Below are 20,315 nucleotides of genomic sequence, written 5' to 3'. Positions count from 1 at the left end.
ACAACAAATAAATTTTTCCTTTAAATAGATTTTTAGAAAAGGGGATGAACTTTTGAATTTGAAACATTCTGGATATATGGCTTTTATTTGTGGCAGGACTTTTTGATAACTAATGCAATTTAACAGGAGCAAGTAAGCGGTTAATTGTCTAGCAGAAGTTCTGTCTCAATTTCTTCTCCTATCAGTCTACTCCTTTAATAATTAAATAACGTATGAGGATACAAATATAGCCAAAGAGTTGGGACTGCTGTCTGAATTACTGTGCTGTGTGCATGGTAGCTTGAGAAGAGTAGTCCCTTTGGGTGCTCATCCGAATCATTATAAAATCACATTTGCCATTACTTATACCATTCCAGTAGCACATGGATATGTCTTTGGCATCTGACCAATCAATTTTCTATTCCAGATGCAGTAAGCAAAAATCATTCTGCATTAGTCTCTGCAACTCAGTATCCATCAATTGTCTAACCTTGCAGATATAATGATAATTACAGTAACACTAGTAATAAAACCCACAAAGCTCAAGACACTGACTGCTGAAACTTTTCTTAATGAGGAATTGAATGAATCTTGTTTTGTTCGAACACTGACTTATTAAAACCATTTCCAGCAATCTGTAATTATTTAAAACATAATTCTAGCATTGTGTTCCATAACAAAGGATAGAGATGCTCTTAGATTGCATCACACAGCTTGGTCTCAAAAAAGCAGATAAGACTGAAAAGCAGAAGTAATAGTATTCAGACATCTGAAAGAAAAATACCATCACTTTGAATGAATGTGGTTTTTTTAAGAAACAATGATAAACACAATAATATTGAACTGAGAACAGTGTATAATATAGTGCTTGAAAATACAGTATGCTTCAGAGTTCAAGAGCTTTATCTTATTTCCAAATGCATCTTCCTCTTCTTAATTTCTTTTTCTTTATTGGCTGAATTACTTAGAGCTAAGATAACGCTGTGAAGGACTTCCGACACAAAATAGCCCTAAGTGAATGTTATGCATTATTAATAAAAACTCAGATAACTCTCTAAAACAAGATGATCCTAAAGCATTTAACATTTAATCAGCAAAATTTATCTCATGTTCTGCTTTTTGAAAAGCATTAAGGGAAAGAAAAAAATTTAATAGCTGCAGGAATGAAGGATGTGTGTGAACGCCTGACCTTTCATTACTACATACACAATGCCCAAATGTGAAAATGAAAATGCCAGTGCTGTACAGATTATGAATAGCAGCTGTAATGGTTTCTAATGCTTCAGTACAAATGAAAATGAAGCTTTGATCATAAACCATTATGGTTAATTTGTCACATAGTAAAAATATCGGTAAGGTTTTCTCATCTTTAGTGATCTTTCGTCCTCTTTAACATGTAACTCCCATAAATCTCTTCTGCAATTGTATGGATACCGACATTGCTCCTCTACAGTTTCTGACATCTTCAACTATCTTTTCTTTTAGTTTCTTTTTTCCAGTTTGAGTATAACTCTAGAGTATGTGATTTCCTTGTTTCTCAGCAAGGAACAACAAGTTATACTAGTGTTTATTTTAATTCATTGCTTTAATTATTTATTCAAGGTGTTTGGCGTTAGATAATGCATTTTATTGAATAATTGTTTTTATTGATCTCTTAACTGCCATCATATCTAGAATATACTATACAAAACTAAACAAAATTCTGTGTCAGCATGTATGGTAGATCTTCTCTGTCCAAAGTATGTCCACCTATGACAAAAATCAGAGTAGGGGAGAAACTGTTGGGAGAGTAGAAGTGCTAACAAAGCAATAGTTGCATTATATTAATATCAGTATATCAATTGCCTAAGTTTTGTCCAGACTAGGCTGGCAAACAAGAACTCTGCTAGAGGCAGGGTTTCATTGTGGAAGACAGCAGTGTCACTTTTCCTGCACCAAAAGATGCTGTGAGCATCCCAGCAAGTGGACTTTCCTTCAAATCTATAAGCAGTCACTCTCCAGTCCAGCTTTGGATTGATGGTTTGTGACAGCAGAGCTGCACGTTGCTCGTTCAATCATCAGTGCAGTTTTAACGTGGGCACAAAATTACACTTCTGCAAAAATAGCCCTTAGATGTGCCATGAGTTTTTGTTGACTTCTGGGCTAAATTTAAGGTGCTCTACCACTTAAAATGAAGAGAAGTAGCCCAGCACAAGTTAACTCAAAACTTTCTCTTCTCATGGAGCATGAGATGTCTGCTGCATCCAGTCTAGAGAAAAAAATTATTGAGTAAAGTAATGATTGTTGCTTTCTAACATAATGTCAGCAAAAGCAGAAATTAAAAATAAGCCATCAGAAGACAGAATTTCTTTTCTAAATGAAAATTTATTCAGCGTCTCTGTAAAAGAAAGAAGAGGAAACCAACAAGGCTTTGTTATGTGAATATTAGAATTACATTTACTCCCTGAAACATCCTTTTCAATTGCTAGATCATATTGTTAATCTCTGTGGTACACTGAGACAAATGAATGGAATAACATCAGTTTCCAGGGTTTGAAAAGTTGCCTTGTAATATCCTTCAGTTTTTAACCTTCTTTTTTTTTTTTCGTTTCCACTACTGAAATAAAAATTCGAGAGACTATGTGACTGTGTCAAGGAGTCTAAAAAAGTGCTGTAAATTCAGTAGAGCATAGAAAGTTTCTTTTATTCTAATTCAAATTATGTAGAGGAACATAAGAGGCCTGTACAGAGAAGTACTTGAGATGTTGTATTTATTTTCTTTCTCTCTCCCAAGTAAGTGAACTCTGAATTCAGTTTGACCATCCATATATGTTTACAAAAATTTTGAAGTTATTTTAGAAAACAGAAGGGTGTTGTTCTTACATTTAGCAATGTTTAAATTAAACTTTATATGAACATGTATGCTACCATAGCAAAATTACGATGTCTCCATTTTTGAAGGCTGATCATAAGAAATGACAAAGTAATTGGAATGCATTTCATAACAATTTCTAGGTCTCTGGTGGCTGCCTCAGAGAATTGGCTCATGCCACTGTTTCAAAGCATAGTCTGTCATCATTGGGTTGAAATTTTTGGAATGGTTAGAATTTTCCAGGTTGTGGATTTTTTTCTGCAACCTTGGTGTTTTGTTACAGTCCAGGTTCCTGGATGTCCTCAATAAGAATGTCAGTGCAGAGGACGAGTGAACCCAAACTGACTGCATGGGTTTAACGTACCTGAGCTTTGTGGGCAGTGGGCAGCTGTTGTGTGGCTGCCAGGTCTGTGCGTGGACAGCTGCAGAATGGGAGAACAGAACTGCACTTATCTCATTTAGAAGCTGTCTGAAAGGACTTGCACAAAACGCCCATGGAAATGCCATTTAAAAATCATTGCAGTCTGATGGAAACAGCAGAGTCTGACAAATACACACAAGAAATTTTCAGGAGAATACAACTGATCTTTCCATGGTGAGACCAACCTCTTCTGTAAATATTTTACTTTGCTAGTATTGTATTAAAGCTCCATAGAACTATTTCTGAAGATGTGTCATCAATAGACATCTTGGGGCTGGCTCATATTCATTTTCTTCATTAGACTTTGAAAACTAACGTTTCCTCAGAGCTTTTGAGACTTTGGCAGTTAATGATAGAAAAACTAGCACTGGAACGTTGGCCTGGATGAGTGACCTGAGAGACCAATATTATCTCATTTTGTCTGCCTTTGATCCTTTAAAACTAATGTGTAGAAAGTCTAATTAGAAGAGGACAGCTGAACAATTAATTAATAGGGGAATAAGCATTAAATTTTTCTTCTTGGCTGTGTGACATCTTCATGCAGCATGAAGTAATTGACATGGTGATTGTGTTGGCAGTGGCATGCCAACAGTTGGACTTGGTGAAAGTCTCAGTCCATCAGATACACACACAGGCTCATCCGGGTCTTGGTTGGTTTTTTATACATGACCAAAATGAGCAAATACTGCTTCTGCTGGATCAGACAACTCCAGTGTTAGTAACTCCCAATATGTTCTCTGTTTGTCTTGAAGTTTAACCCCAAGGGTACTCAGGGATTGAGGGAGGCCATCATAAATCTGGGTAAGTAGGAAAATGGTTGTCTAAGGAAGGCATCTCTGTCAATGTCAAGTTTTCTGCATATCACCAATACTTAGAGGTGCACTCAAGAATCAATTGAAGGCCAGTGTAGTAAGGAGCAGGTAACACTGCTCAGCAGTTAGACAGCAGTGTAACACTGCTGCTGGTATTCGTGTAGTCTTGCTAAGGCACTCTTGTACAGTACACACAGGTATTTACTGTTTGACCAACATTTTGATAACTCAGTTACAAAGTTTTAACAGCCTTAAGATTGAAAATACGAGCAACTAGAAAACTTGGAGTATTTGTGAGAGGAGGGTTTATTTTGACAAGAGGTAAATATAGTCATCATACAGCACTGAAATTCAAGATCAACAACTTTATAGGGCTCCCCTTGCCACAGTGCTAATACAGGAGGAAACTGTGTGAATTTGGTACATGTGAAAGCTTGACAGATGAACAGCCTTAAAGAACAGGAGGCTTTTTTATTCTCAAAGCCTTTATTGCAGAGGTATCTGAGATGGCATCTCCTGTATGAAAGCCCACCAGTGTGCCACAGCCCTGATCTGAAGGGACCGCTTCAGTCGGAGGAAGCGAGCGTAATTCAGCCTGCAGACACATTCACTCCTTGACCCCTTACGGAGATTGCCAACAAGTGTTCCAATTAGTGCCAGCAGCAGACTGTGACAATTTTAAAGATTGACTTTCACACCATGCCAGACCTCTAAAATAAAGAACATTTATACAAAACACAATTTGCTTTGACAGTAATTTTCAGTGTGCTATTATTGAAGTTATTTATGTTTGAATCTGAGCATCTTTTTCGCTCAGCTGATTCTGCTGCTGTTTGATCCTGCAGTGTTGTAATAATCCCATCCTTATGTGTTTTATACTTTATGTGGTAGTGGTTGTTTCAAGCATCAATTACTTACACAGTTTTTAGGGTTCAGACATTCAATCAGGAATCTTGCAAAATTCCCAAGTTCTTGTGCAGATTGCTTCTGCTGTTGCAAGCCCTCACATATTTGATGGCAGACTTAAATTTTAATGACTTTGTGAAGCAGCAGTCTATGCAAATTAAACTGTAGGGTTCAGGAGTTCACAAGTTGAAGTTGCTTGGATGCCAAGAGTATTGCATTGACAGCTAGGCTAAGGACAGGTAATATCATTAACATCAGCAGCCACAGCTTTCCGAGTGTAATTGTGATGTCTCTGCCTTCTGATACCAGGGATTACAATGCACCATCCTGATCTCCAAAAATAAGACCTGAACACCATGATCTTTGTGTTCTGTGCTCTGTCATCTCCAGAAAATGGTATCCAGCTGATGCTCATCTCTTAAGTTGTTCTTCATATATCTGAAGCCAAATCTTGGCACCTTGGCCTCATATCCTCATCTTCTGTAACTATATTTCATGCACTGTTACCTGTCCTCCCTAAACTGGGACCCCAGACCTCACCTCTGTGGTGATGTACCTTATTTCATGAGCCTCCTGCTATGCTTCTTGCCTGCTGTGTTCCTGCAACTGTCTTCTGAGATGGAGCTGGGGATGTACTGCCACGTGAGGTATACCCTGCCTTGCCTGTGTGGTGTGATGGCAGGAATGCCCATCTCTCGCTGTGTATGGGATCTTCAGAGAGAATTCCCAGATGTCAGCTGAACAGGCAGAGACTGAAATCCCGTTACCACTCTTCCAGCAGTTGGTTCTGCCAGGTATTGGCAACCTCTTGAGAAAGTATAATTTTCTGTGTTCCCTTAAAATTTTTTTTGGAAAATATCCTCTTCCTAGGCTTGGAGAGCTCTCATGCTTTACCTGCTGCTAAAACAGTGATTTTCTATGGGTAGATGTAATTAAAAGACCAAAAGGGATCTGCCCAGAGTAGCATGGCTTCCAGCTTGGTGTAATCTTTTGTACTTGTCAATTAGAGTCATGGAACCATTGCCTGTAGTTTATGTGCTGCAGGGTTACCTTTGGAAATGGAAAGGGAAGAGCCCCACATACCATGGCTCTTGCTGGAGGAATTGTCTGGTGCAGAGGGCTTTTAGCTTGAGTGTTTGTGTTTGCACAGCACTGCTTCTCTTGTGACAAAAACAGCCCTGGGGAAAGGCACGCCCTTCTTAAAGCCTTTATCCCTGGATCCCTCCACATTGTTTCACAGGTGTCCATGAATACTGAGTTTGTTTGATAGTTTATCAAGGTTCCCCATGTCAACTCAGGCAGGTTGGCGTCATTACAGGACCTCAAGGCTCACTCTGTGTGTGTGCTGTGTGATAACAGCTGAGAATAAGGAAACCCTTAAATTGGGTCTACTCTGTCCCACCAAGGTCCTTCCAGAAGATGTCTCCAGCCCTGGAAATAAATCTGCCTGGATCTATGGGATCTCTTCCACAGGAACTGTTGCTCATGATAAAAGCCTGGGGAAGTGAAATTTGTAGCTTCCCTAGGTGAAGATAAATACTGTAAAACAGGTTTTATGTAAAAATGTATATACAGCTCAAATAAAAATGATCCTTAGTTGGAACTAAATTATTTTAAGGTCCCTTCCAACCCAAACCTTTCTCTGATTCTGTGATTCATTCTATGAAATAATTAAAAATGCACTACAATAGAGTGATTTTGCAAACTCTTTGCTCATTAATAGTGTGTTAATATTCATAATATTGAAAGACATCCAACCATTGAATGATTTTTCTCTAGCCTAGACAATAGAATTTGAAGATAATTTCTACTTTCCTTAGCTTTGAATAGGGCATTTGAGGTAACCTCTTACATTTTGTGGTTAGCTTCTGACCCATTGATTTCCATTTCCTTCAAAAACTTAGTGTAAACATGCTGCAGATCATGGCATCAAGCTCCACAATTGTGGAATTCAGACCTTTCTTATCAGTAGTGAGACCCAAATTGAAACAGATGATTTTAAAATAGCTGAGAAAAAGTCTTTCAAAACAAGAGTTTCAGAATTTAATGTTCATTGCAAATGAAACAGCCAAGTTATGGTTAGAAGATTTTTTCTGAATTGCGTTCCCTGAAAATGGTATTATTTATTATAGCTTTAACTAATTTTTTATTTGTTCATCTTCAGTGGGAAAGAAACAAAGTATACCTCTAGTATGTAAAATTGCTAAAAGCTTTAAAATTAGCATAAACAATTTTTCATTCTTCCTTCTTAAGAGCAATGTATGTACTTTTCCTACTTATATGCTATGTTTGCTGTAGGATGCATATGAATAACAGACCCACTTATTCTATTTGGCTCCCCCAAGTCCCTCATCTGCCTTTCCCCTTCCTCTCTTCCAGCTAGCAAGAAGCAGAAGAGAGGCAGTGATTTCCAGCTTCAAGTTCACAGAAGCTGGCATTGTAGCTGAATGTTAATGCCTCATGTAGCTCAAGATGCCTGATACTTAGTAATGCCACTTTAACCTTTATAATAGACATAATTTGATTCTCAAACCATCTATATTCTCTCCTTGTTGCAGCCTAAGTAGCTGTGAGGAGTAGTGAGAACAGACAAATAAAATCACCCCACAGGACACGGAGAAGGACAGAGAGATGAATCACAAGTTCCGATCAGAGTTTTTCAGATTTTAGCCTTGTTACCACTATTTGATTCTAATGTCAGGAAATGAAAGAAACATAAAGATATTTTGTTGTGATGTTGGTGTTAGCTGGTCAGATGGCAGAGTGCTCAAAAAGTCAGCAGCTTGTTTTCTAAGCTGGTATTGCAGATGTTTGGCCTTGAGTGACTCTAAAAGAGCACAGAAGTAATTAGGTAGTTGTTAAATGAGTATGAAAGGTAATAAAATAACTGTAATAGATGCTTTTTTTTTTTAAATTTAGTCACATTTTAGATGAAGAAAGACATTTCAGGGTTAAACTAAGACTGCAATTAATTTTTTTTTTAGCCTTTGCCACTATGTTTCAGGTATTGTTTAAAAGAAGTAGCTCACGTTTCAGTGTGATGATGTACCTTGTTTCTGTAAACATAACTGTCTGTATGTTCTACTGTCATGCACGGACATCCATTTGTCCACGTACATTTAAGCTACAACTCACCGAGATCGCACGGTCAGTGATTCCATTGTTTTTCCATTCTCATGACATATACAATACATGGTATAATTGAGAGTCTCCAGTGCTGTGCAAGGTTTATTATATAGATTTATAGGATATGCCAGTCATACCGGAAGTAAAAAAGATGAGCTGTCCTGCGGAGTTCTGTCATCATTAGTTGAGAAAGATTTAAAACAAGCAGTGGAGTCATGACTGAGTACTGCAGATCAAAAAAGCTGATGATTAAATACTTCTTTTGTAACTGTGCTGTGTTTTGTATGTAGCACAAGTTTTATAGGAAGTGTTTACTCTAATGGTGAGGGATTTGTGTGTAGTGCTTGACACCAACTTTTTGAATGTTAACATGCTTGTGTCCAGATACTCCAAAGGGCCTTATTATAGCCTCAAATGTTGAATATATGATGCAGAGTCTAGCATCCTTCCAATGCAAGCATTTATCCTGTAAGAAAGTCTTGTCCACGAAATATATCTTTTGACCTTTTGGTTTAAAAAAAAGCACTTGCTAATCTAGGATGAATCTTGCCTGGCCTGACACCTGGACAGGTTTAATCCAAGAATAATGAAGAGCCAAAAAACATTTTCAGGAGAATCTGATTTTCGTTTTTAAAGACAACTGTCTAACGTAGCTGGACTGCAGGAGGCAGTGGTGGTGGTAATCATACACAGCATGAGAAACATAAAGTAGCGGGTTGAAAGTAGTTGAAAAGGTCACTTGGGCATGGTGCAGTTATCCCAGGGCTGCAGTTTGTCCCAAATCAACAACTGTGAGCTTTTCTGTCTACTTGTAGGCCTAGGTTAATACAGCAGTCACAACTGGATAGATAGCACAAAGATGCTGTGAAATTCTTGAAATAAATTACATTTCTTAACATGGATTTGTAGATTCCCAAAAAATGTGGTAATGGTACAAATATCTAATAAGAGAAGTAAAAATTGAAGCTCTAACTAATTTTTCTTTAGTTAACTGATATTAGGTCAGACTTTGCCCTTACATGACTGATGACTTTGATAAAAGTCGAATTTGTTATCCCTGTTGGCATTCAGTGGTATGTTGACTTCATCAAGTAGCGGCTGGCTTTCCAGACCAGTTTTCTGCCTTCAGTTTCTCCTCCTTTTTTTTTTGCCTTTTGGCTTTTTATTTGCATATGTGTGACTATGCCTATAAGGTGACCCTGTATAAGACCAATACAGTATGATTTTTTTAGTTAGTTCTGCTTAACAGGTCAAGCATACAAAATCAATTCCATGTCAATTTAGCCATGTAGTAAGTCACGTAAATAAATAATTTGTGTTTGAAAGTAGTAAAACCAAGAGAAATTTAATTCCATTTCAACCAAATGCAACTGACCTCTTCTTAGCTAGTATCACCCACTGCAACTATCTGATCAACACATAATACAAGAGATACTGACTATGATTGGCTTTTCTTCCTTCTTCTTCACTTAATCTTTATTTTCCCCAGTTATCCACCAGCCCCAACTACCCACCAAGAGTCAAAATATATGTATCATTTGACTAGACCACTTGGTCACATCAAGATTCCTAATAATTTCTTTTCTTTGTCCTATAAATTGGTTGTGGATTTTTAGAGCTGTTCAGATGTTTTCCATTTACTAGTTTAATCCTAAAGAAGAGCTGTTTAAATGGAAAGAAAAACCTTTCCTTAGCAATACTGTAAAAATTTAAAAATTCTAGTGGGGGAATTCACCAAAGCTTAGTCTTTTTCCACCCATTTAAAAAGGTGAGCTAGAAAAGAAATGGTGGCTAAATTTTGTTCTCATTTTTGCTTTGAAGAAAACACTGCTGTCTTCAAATATATTTGGCTTGAAGTGTACAAGAGCTAGATGGTATAAAAAGTGACTTGCATTTGTAAAGTAGGTAAAAGAAATTCATAGACTACAGATGCTGAACTAATACGATTAATCAAAGGTTATTTCATTCTTGCTAGAGACAATCATTATTGCAGCATGCAGGTTTCTCTGATGAAGCAAAAAGTTTGTAGCATAAAGTGCAAAGTTAGGCCAATTTGTTAGATTGGAAAAAACTTCTTTCTTAATATCTATTGTTATTTTGACATATTATTAATCTCTGTACTGCTCTGCTATGTCATTGTAATAAACATTTTGCCATATTACTGCAGTTTTCTCCATTAAAAAGAAAAGCTGGTTATCTGTAGTCAGTAAAAGTATGACTCTTTACTTGATTTTACTTTTTTTTTCTTTTTATAGAAGCTGCAAAGAATCGATCCTCCTTACTGTTGTTCAACCTTACCCTGTAAGTATTGTCAGTGTTTTCTGAATTAGTTTCCTAGCAACATAGCAGCTTCTTTTTCTGCCCATATTCTGTTTGTGTCCCTACCTTATCTGTGCAATAAAAGTAAGTAAGTGCAGTAAGAGCTGTGCCTATTAAAGGTGCTGTTTAAGATGGCGTTACTGTGTCCTGAACTCAAAGGCTACATTAGTAAGCTAAAAAATAACAGTGTCTTTAAACTCATACCAGGAAGAATGACAGAGCAGAATGCTGAGTTCTGCTTTGATTTCTTGTTTGTTGCAGCTTCTGGGTTTTTCTTGATTCTGCCTTGGTCCCACAGAGTTACACTGCTGTAGCAAACCAGCTGTACCTTATCTAAGGGAGGGCTCTGTCTGCGTCTCTGGCTTGTGGAGGTGAGGGGAGAGCAGAGACAGACAGGCAATTGTGTGAGGTTGCCTTGAAGGCACTGGGAGAAACTGCAGCCCGCTTCAGAGCTGGTTGATGCGACATGCCTTTGCAACTCAGTGGTTTGTGGGAGTTTGTGACAGGTTCATGATGTGTCAGCTCAAACCCATCTCCCATGAAAAAAGGGGAGAAGCCAAGCCAGGGGAGGAAGCTCATCTGTCCATGCACAGCCATGTGTACATTGTGGGCTACTGAGGGGCCTCAGCCATGCATCAGGAGTAATTCAGATTCAGCAGGTCCATTTGGCTCCCTGCTGTCTAGCTTGATACACAGCAGTTTTCATTATCAAGGGATAATTGCACCCTTTTCACGCAAGAATAAGAGATGAGGTGGATTTGACACAAAGACTTGAAAACAAGTTTATCTGATGAAGCTGCCAAAATGTACATCTTGCAAATGCAACTTGGCCCGTGCTGTGTGTCTTTGTACTAGTCATTAGCATTTCTGGTTAGTTTTGAGGTGGCCACTTGTCCTTCACCCTTTCTAGAAGCCAGTCTGCACTGCACCCAATTTGTGGGGGAAAAGCATGCATTCCACAGCAAAAACAGGCAGGGGCTGCCACCCTGCAGTAACACGACTGTCAGGAAGGTGATCTGGGATCAGGTCAATATCAGTCACCTTAAATGAAAACGCAGGCCTGGTCTGACTAAATAAAAAAAGCTTTAAAACTTGCTGCTTTAGGTCACAGTGGTTTAGGTCACAGTGAATATGTATAATACAGGGGAAAAGAAATCCCCAGCCACTTTTCTTTTATATGCAAGTTTCATCCATTGACAGACTTAATTCTTGTCTATAAATGTCAGGTGAAGAAAGGGCGTTTGCTTTAGTGCAGCTTTGTGTAGTCCTTAAAAGTGGACAACAAAGTGTAGCACTACATCTGGGAGGTGCTGTGACCTGTTATACTGCTGGTCTGAGGGCAAGCCTGTATGCACTGAACGTAAGGGAAGCTGAAACCCAAATAAATTGTGCACTCCATGTTCCATGGAAGAGCTTACAGCATAGGTACTCCTCCAGCCTTTAACCTGGAAAAGAAAGAAAGTCATGACCTGGTATCTTTACCAGGGGCAAGTCCTGCCTGACCACTGTAGTGGCTTTCTATGATGCAGTGACTGCATCAGTGGACAAGGGAAGGGCTACAGATATCTTTTATCAGGGCTTCTGTAAGGCCTTTGACACAGTCCTCCACAACATCCTTCTCTCTAAATTGGAGAGAGGGATTTTTGGGTGCACTGTTAGGTGCATGAAGATTTGTTGGATGTGCACATCCAGAGGGTTGTGGTCAACATCTAAGATGTTGTCCCGTTGGACATCAGTGACAAATGGTGTCCAGCAGGGGTCTGTAATGGGACCAGTATTATTTAATATCTTCATCAATGACATAGACAAAGGGATCAGGTGCATCCTCAGCAGATTTGTAAGTGACACCAAGCCAAGCGGGATGGTTGACACACCTGAAGGACAAGAGGGACTTAGACAGCCTCAAGAAATGAGCCCATGGGAATCTCCTGAGGTTTAACATGACCAAGTGTAAGGTGTCGCATGTGGGTCAAGGCAATCTCTGGTATCAATACAAGCTGGGGGATGAACAGATCAAGAGCAGCTCTGCCCAGAAGTACTAGGGGGTGCTGGTGGGTGAGAGGCTGAACATGAGCCAGTAACATGCACTTGCAGCCCAGAAAGCCAAACATGTCCAGGGCTGCATCAATAGCAGTGTGACCAGCAGGATGAGGGGGGTGATTCTGCCCTTTTATTCCGCTCTCATGAGACCCCACCTGGAACATTGCATTCAGCTTTGGGATCCCCAGCACAGGAAGGACATTGACCTGTTAGAGCAAGTCCAGAGGAGACCACTAAGATGATCAGAGGGATGGGGCACCTCTCCTACGGGGAAAGGCTGAGAGAATTGGGGTTGTTCAGCCTGGAGAAGAGAGGGCTTCAGGGTGACCTGATTGCAGCCTTCCAGGACCTGAAGGCAGCCAACAACAAAGTTGGAGAGAGACTACTTACAAGGCATGTAGTGACAGGACAAGGGGCAGTGGCTTTGAACTGAGAGTAAGTTAAGATTAGATATTAGGAAGAAATTTTTTACTGTGAGGGAGGTGAGGCACTGGAACAAGGTGCCCAGAGAAGTTGCAGATGCCCCATCCCTGGAAGTGTTCAAGGCCAGGTTGGATGGAATTCTGAGCAACCTTGTCTAGTAGAAGGGGTCCCTGTCCATGGCAGAGGTCTTGGAACGAGGTGATCTTTGAGGTCTCTTTAATTCTGTCAGTCTGTGATTCACAGCTATTTGTTCAAGCTAAGGATGGCACTGAAACACATTTCTGTCAGCTGTTTGGACTGATGTGCCGATTTTGTACATGAATTTGTATTGCCCCACTCTGGTATGTCTGTCAGAGTCCCCTGGTTCTACCTCAGCAGACAAAGCACTTGTGTTTTTGGGGGTCATGGACATTTAAGCTCATGTAGGCATGAAGATCATCTCCCCAACAATGTGCACAGAGCAGTTAGAAGATAAGATTGATGTATGCATGTTGGTGCTAGCTTTAATTGGCCCATTTTTACCCGCAAGTTGGGATGCTTAGTGAAATGAACTGGTGCAGAGGGCCTTGACTGCAGGACTGTTGCATGCGGCAGATCTTGTCTGTGCAATATATTTGTATCTCCCTACCTGTCCAGACCAGGGTCTTATTGATTCATAGCATCCTTCCATTACCATTTCCAAGTTTTTCTGCAGTGGAAACAAGGGTGTCTGTAGGGATGTGGAGTAGATGCCAGTGTGTGCAGCCAAGTTTTGGCCCTGGAGTGGTGCAAGACCCCTCAGTCTATGCAAACCTTGGGCTGCAGTTGCCTTGGTACTCCTGAGTCACTTCGAACATCTGGTCCATGCTGGCCCTCACAGTGCCACAACATTGCTGTCAGTAGTGCCTGAACTTCGGCATCTCTTTCAGCCTTGCAAGCCCTGGGTGTTGCTGCACTCCAGCTGTGTGCCTGTCCTGGTCTTCTGTGCAGGGGATCCTCTGACAAACACTGTTTGCCTTACTGTTTGGGAACAATATGGATCTCTTCAAAAATTATCATGCACATGTATTTTCCCTATTCCTTTAATTTTGCCTCCTCCATGTTTTCTTTTACTATTTTGCCAATTAAACAGGAATGATGAAGTAGAAACCAGACAAAAGAAAATAAGAGCTTTTAAATAAAGACTGAATTTTTTCCCCATTCTTGGCAGAAATACATCTCTACAAACATTTCATCGATCTCTTTTCTTGATGGTGATTTTCCTTCTACCATTGCATGAAAAATATCTGCCAAGATGGATTACAAGAGTGCTATTTCTTAATTGGTTTTATTTGCGCTATTTAGAGTGTGTTTTGGTTTTACATTTAAGTAACCATCCTTTATGATTGCAGGTGAAAGTAGACATAATCTAGATTTATAGTACTCTGTAGTTCACTTAGTACTCTTTGAAAGCTTTTGCAGATCCTTTTTGCTTAAATGTATTCAGTTTTGTTTAATGCTTAAACACATTAAAACACATTAAAATTTCATTTTAATTATGACCAAGCCAAAGCATTAGGCTATCTTTTTCTTTCCATCAATCTGCAAATCTCTGCTAGGGGTTCTTTTCACCAGTGCTCATAAGGAGGTCACCGAGCAGCTCAAGCAGTTGAAGCAGTTCAGAGTTTTGATTTCTGGAAGTATGGCATTTGATTATAATTTCTGACTGTTTTATTCTGTAAATAAACTATCATTCTGATTGTTGCCTTACTAAGTTTTAAGCATTACTTAAATCAAATAACTTGCCTGTTTGATATTCTTTCAGATTTTATGTGCAGAGATCATTTGATAGGTTGCTTTCCTGATTAATCTCTTAAGTTCCTTGGGTGAAGTCCAGGCCCAGCTGAGATCTAGTGCATTAAATTTTGCAACGGGAAAAAGATAGGATCTTCTGTTTTGAAAGAGATGCTTCTTACTATAACATGATTATACTTCTGAGACACAACAGTTGCAGAAATACTACAATAAATAACATTTATGGATCATAATGATTGTGGCAACAATCTTATTGAGAGTCTGTGGCACTAATGATCAGAATGTGACTACCATCTAAAAATGGTAAAATATAAGTAATACAAATAATAAAATACAATTGTCTATGATAGATTGCCAACTTTTTAGGAGAGAACCCAGAACTGACCACTATTGCAGCAATTAAATTTGTGCCAAGAGTTTAACAAAGAAATACTCCTGATGATGGTCTGTCAGTGCCATGTGGTTATCACAAATTACTGTGTGGTAAAACTTCTCTGCATTATTTCTTCCACATCCCTACTTGCTCTTCTACAATGCTCTTGTGAGCCAGTGTAGTTGTTTCAGCCTTGTTCACAGCTACGAATTGCAATATTTAGTTTGCCTTTGGGCATTTTGTCCTGTTCCACTTAGTAAATTTGATTCTTCCTCTTACCTTTTATTTGCTTGTTAAATTTTGGCACTTGAAATTGGTGTTAGGGGTGAACCAAAAAGTCAACACATTCGTTGAATTCATGCAATTTTTTCTTTATTTTCTAGCAAACTTAATGTTTTGTATTAAACTAATGACTATTTTAAAGTAACAAGCTTAAAATTTATTGCATAGATACACTCTGTGGCTATTTCAAAACTACAATATTTCTGTAGTTTTAAATGAAGTATTTCTGATGCTTACTGTCACAGAACAGGTTTTCTTTTCACCTTGTGACTGTCCTATACTGCTGTCATTTTATTCTTTTATGATAGCTCAGTACTACACAGTGCTCTTCTAGCTACTAAATCCTTCTTTTTCTTGAACACGAGTAAAGGTTTTGTTGTTGCAGCACCTCTACTGGCAACAGCACTCAAAGGGGCTTTTTCAGGAAATAAAAACCACTTCCCTTGCAATCTCCCCCAAATTATAGTTTACCTGCAAAAGTTCACGAAGCACTAGACATTTTTATTTTCATCAAGAAAGTTTCCCTCAAAATGTAGGATATTATTTCTAAGATCTATCAAATAATGACCCACTCTAATGCTGCTGACAAATACAGGATCTAATTTTGAGAAGTCTAGAAAATGAGAAGGTAACATTTTCCAGAAAGCCTTCTCTGCAATCTTTTGTGTTTTGACCCTGCTGATGGGATGCCCATTGACTGCAGTTGCTATAAGCAGGGTTCAAAGTAGGGTCTAGATCTCTGTGCAGTGCTTCATTTTTCTTGTTAGCAGTTTCTCCAGGTAGTGTTGAAATGATCAGCTGATTTTTTTCCTTTGAATTCTGTGTAAACAAGTAAAAGTTATTTAAAATGCTGATAAATTTGAGGTTTTAATAGGAAATAGGGCTTAGGTCACACAGAGTAAAGTTTGGGGTGTTTTGAGTTATTTTGACTCCTTGTTAAAATATGTGCCCTCATTTTGCAGAAGCCACTAATTAAGCTCTTTTTTATCTGTGACAATGCAAATACTTTACTTGCAGTGATAGATGTTCTGCATTAGTGTAAACACCTCCTGCTTAAGGTCATTAACTGAGGATAATGGCGTCCATTTGGCTAAAACAGAGCATCAGAAATAAATGAACCTGGCACTATGACAATCATTAAGTGATAGCATTCTTCTACAAACCTAAAGACATTAAAATAGAATAGAGCTGCACATCATCTTGCAGAGGCTTTGTTAGTCAAGCGAGTTCTGACAATCAAACCCAACTGTTTTCCTAGGTATTTGCACATCCTTTGGAAACACTTCTATTCCCAAGGAGAAAATATCAAGTGTCAAGTTGATGCAGAGGTAGAAACAATGACATTGCGCAATTAAATGCAAAAGCTGTGCTATTACTCAAACCTTTAAACAGCAGAGAATATTCTCCCAAATACCTGGCCCAGCTGTTTCATTTTCTTATACCCATGGTTTATAGTTTGGAGCTTTTTGGAGAACAATCTGCTCCAGGCTCACCCAGAGTGCCTGGCAAAGGGCCAGAGTCCTTCCCATGTCACCACAGCAAAAGTGGAAATGGAAGGAAGCCTCATGTTTTACGGTAGACCACATGTCCTCCCCTGGCTGTGCAATGTGTACGTTAAACCCCACATCCCAGAGGGGTCTCAGGAATTCACATATGTTCAGATCTTTAGTTGTCCTGAACTCTCCCACTGCATTTTTTCAATAACATAATTTAAGTGTTTATGCCTCCCGCAAGTGACTTTTGAGGTTGTAGAGAGGAAAAGAAAGAGGTTGTAGAGAGCGACAGGGACACATAATGGTTTGCCAGATTTGTTGTATGGGAATAACCTTGCCAGAATCCAGAAAAAATTTGGCAGTCTGCCTGTTAAGAGAGGCCAGACTGGTGACTCATCTGTAATAAGAGCAAACAACAGTACAGAGCTTCTTTCAGCAAGAATAGTAAGTGAAAGCCACTCTTTTCCCTGTGTTCTTGCAAGGGAAAGCTAGTAGCCTAATCCTGCAGCTGTGCTGCCCTGTGGCAGTGGAATCAACAGTTTGCAGTCTATTTCTTGGGTGCCAAATAGACAATTCCCCTTACTGCAGAGGGGAATACATGGAGAGGAGGAAAACTGGAGAAGGCATCTCTAGAGTTGTTATATTAATCATGGCACTATTTTATACTGTGTCTTTCTAGGAATTCATCTCCAGAGTACAACATGTAAGCTGCTTCAGCATCTCCGTGTTGTCCCCTCTTGCTGTGGAAGTCAACAGGGTCCCCTGTCCTGAGACACTTTCTTATTTTTTTTTTTTTTAACTTCCTCTCTTTTTTGGTGGTTGTTTCAAAAGTTCTGGGGACCTTCCACTTTTTTCAACACTGACTCCAGAATCTGGGCTTGGTTTGTTCATGGGGTTTAAATTTCTGTTATTTACAAGTATTGATTATTGTCTGGTCATCTGTGCTAGAGAGGTAAAAAAGAATGAACTATGAAAGTGAAGAAGCATTTATTTTTATTTCTTGATTCTATTTTGTGCCTCAGGAATTACTGGATGTCTCTGATACTTCCTGGGAGAATGTGGCAGTGTTTCCTTGTTCACTGGTTGATACTGAGCCTATGGTACCATGTTTTCAATGTGATAATAAATTAGAGTCATGCAGAAATGAGCTAGAGATTTCTTCCTGCTAGTTACTATAAACAAGGCTTCTGCATCACAAGAAAATAACTTTTAAAGCAGTTTCAGCAGAGATCAGAGACAGAAACAGAGGAGCATGTAGCCTTGGACCACTCCATAACTCCTGCAGATTGTTAGTTGAGTCAAAATTTGAGTGATCGCAACAAGACTTCCCATGTTTACAGGGACAGCTGTCATGCCACATTGATCATCACGACTTGTGCCTATGCTTATTTCTCACAGGCAAACCAACATGACTTAAGACTTTATTCAAAACTAGTAAGGCCACTTCTCAGGACTTAGACTAAGATTCTGAAAATCTTAATTCATATTTTCCTGGAAAAAATGGACCAAAACCTGGCCCAAAAGAGCCCAGTGTCTTTCAGCCAAAGCGAGAAAGTCTTCCATTGACCCCTATCATGGTTATGAAGTGAGGCAATGCCAGAAGCACTGTGTTTGTAACTGACCTGTGAATAAACCACCCTTGCTTCTGCTGCTGAAATGGAAATCCCATTGACTGTGAATATTTAATTTGTTACTAAAAAGGAGTTGTTATTCAAGCTTCTCAAGTGAGGAGATTTTTTTTCTCAGGGGCTGAAAACTTGATCGCAGGTGAACCCATTGCATAAGGTAGTAGGTAAAAGTCAAGTAGGTCCCAGAAGAAAATTTGGAACGCGTCTACATTTCTAATTCATGAAGCCCTACAACATATCTGACCTATTGAAGGCATGCCTTGCACAGGGTGTGTTTAAGGGATACCTTTAGGGGAAGTCTGCTGGCCTGCAGGTGCCTCTTGGTGGTTTTCACCTGTGTTTTGAAGAGGGCAAATACAGTGAGATGCCACTGCATTTGGAGACCTCCCAGACACGTTTTTGGCAAAAGCAGTGTGTATGTCTATCCAGTAGATCACAGATTGTGCAAAGATTTTCCATTCAGTCTGTGAAGGAAGGGTCACTGGTAGGTCACTGCTCTGTGTCCATTCATGCAGACAAGGTTGGGTGACAGCAGTCATTGTGGGAGCACTACAGGAATTTGTGTGTATGCCTAGAACCCTTCTCATCACTCCAGTCTGACAGTGGGATAATTTTCAGTATGTTCAGTATGCATTGGTGTTTCCTTATGTGTATGTACATATGTGTCACCTCAGGATGCATTATGGTTTCACTGTATTTCCATTCTTCTGTATACAAAATGTTGCTGTATGCATGGAGTTCCCAGTGTATAAGAAACAGGGGGAATAACTGAAAAAGAAAAGAAAGGTTTTAATTTGAAGTTATATGATATATCTTGTCATCATCTTTTCTTCCAGTCTCCTAAATCAGCTTTTATTAGTGCTGCAAAAAAGGCAAGATTGAAGTCCAATCCTGTTAAAGTGCGCTTCTCTGAAGAAGTAATTATCAATGGCCAGGTGTCGGTGAGTGTTCAGCTATTTAACCTCAGAAAGGATTGAGCATTTCATCCAAAGGTACAGCTCAAGCCTGGAAAGGGAGGTAGAAACAACATGGTAGAAACAGTGGTGACAGGCTTGCAAAGAGAAGGTTTTTCCTGTTTCTGAAGTTTTCTAAAGATCTTTTTTTTTAAAGCTCATTAGGCTCAAAATTTCATGAAAAATTTATCCCTTAGAATTAAGATGCTAGTGAATTCATTTTGTAGTGATAGCACATATGTTTGTCGTTATAGTCTTGATATTGCTTGCTTGTTTCTTGGTTTTTTCAGATCAACTTTACTTTCACAAAACCCATAAGCTCAAGAGAAGTACCATGTCATAAAAACTGATTACGATTACCTCACAGACCCCTTTAAAATTTGTTTTATCTCCTTGAACTTATTGTTTCCAGACTGCAGGCAATGTCAGCCTCCCTTTGAGAGACACTGAACTCCACCTTAGACATGAAGTCCCAGCTCATTTTCATTTTCATAATTTTCCAGAGCATCATTCCACACTGATGTCTTTAGCCAACTCTCTTCCAAACCTAAATTGATACTGCTTTTTTTCTATAGCAATTTCTGCTTTTTAAAATAAAAAGAAGCAAACAAAAACCCCCAAGATTTGTTTCTGTTTCCCTTCCTTTTTCCTCTTTATTTTGCTATACTGGTAATGATCCATCAAATTAGGTAGCAAGGTTATATGTTGCTCTTCTTAAATGATGAAAGATATTAGCATTTAATATTCACCTAGAAAGAAAATGTAAACCACCTGGATTGTAATCCTTACTAACAAACTGTAGTTTCCATTTTTTAGATTGAATACACTAAGTAGCTCACTGTATTCAGAGAAACAGTAATCCATTTCTCTGTTTTATTGAAAATTTTTCAACTTCAGAGGTAATATTTATCATCAGAGAGACAGTATTTAGGGAAA

General features: G+C 39.0%; 1 protein-coding gene across 3 annotated transcripts in view; it reads left to right on the top strand.

Annotated features, from left to right (window-relative positions):
• Window positions 1–20,315, top strand: part of FRMPD4 (FERM and PDZ domain containing 4) — a 343,499-nt gene that overhangs the window by 301,456 nt on the left and 21,728 nt on the right. For all 3 annotated transcript variants that reach the window (XM_017728505.1, XM_017728504.1, XM_008629290.2), the window contains 2 exons: window positions 10,351–10,396; window positions 19,263–19,367. In XM_017728505.1, coding sequence (XP_017583994.1) covers window positions 10,351–10,396; window positions 19,263–19,367 — 151 coding nt within the window. The remainder of the gene's footprint in view (window positions 1–10,350; window positions 10,397–19,262; window positions 19,368–20,315) is intronic.

The sequence above is a fragment of the Corvus brachyrhynchos genome, unplaced genomic scaffold, assembly GCF_000691975.1.
Source record: "Corvus brachyrhynchos isolate BGI_N302 unplaced genomic scaffold, ASM69197v1 scaffold11, whole genome shotgun sequence".
In the NCBI taxonomy this organism is placed as follows: domain Eukaryota; kingdom Metazoa; phylum Chordata; class Aves; order Passeriformes; family Corvidae; genus Corvus; species Corvus brachyrhynchos.
This window is presented reverse-complemented; position numbering and strand designations above follow the sequence as displayed.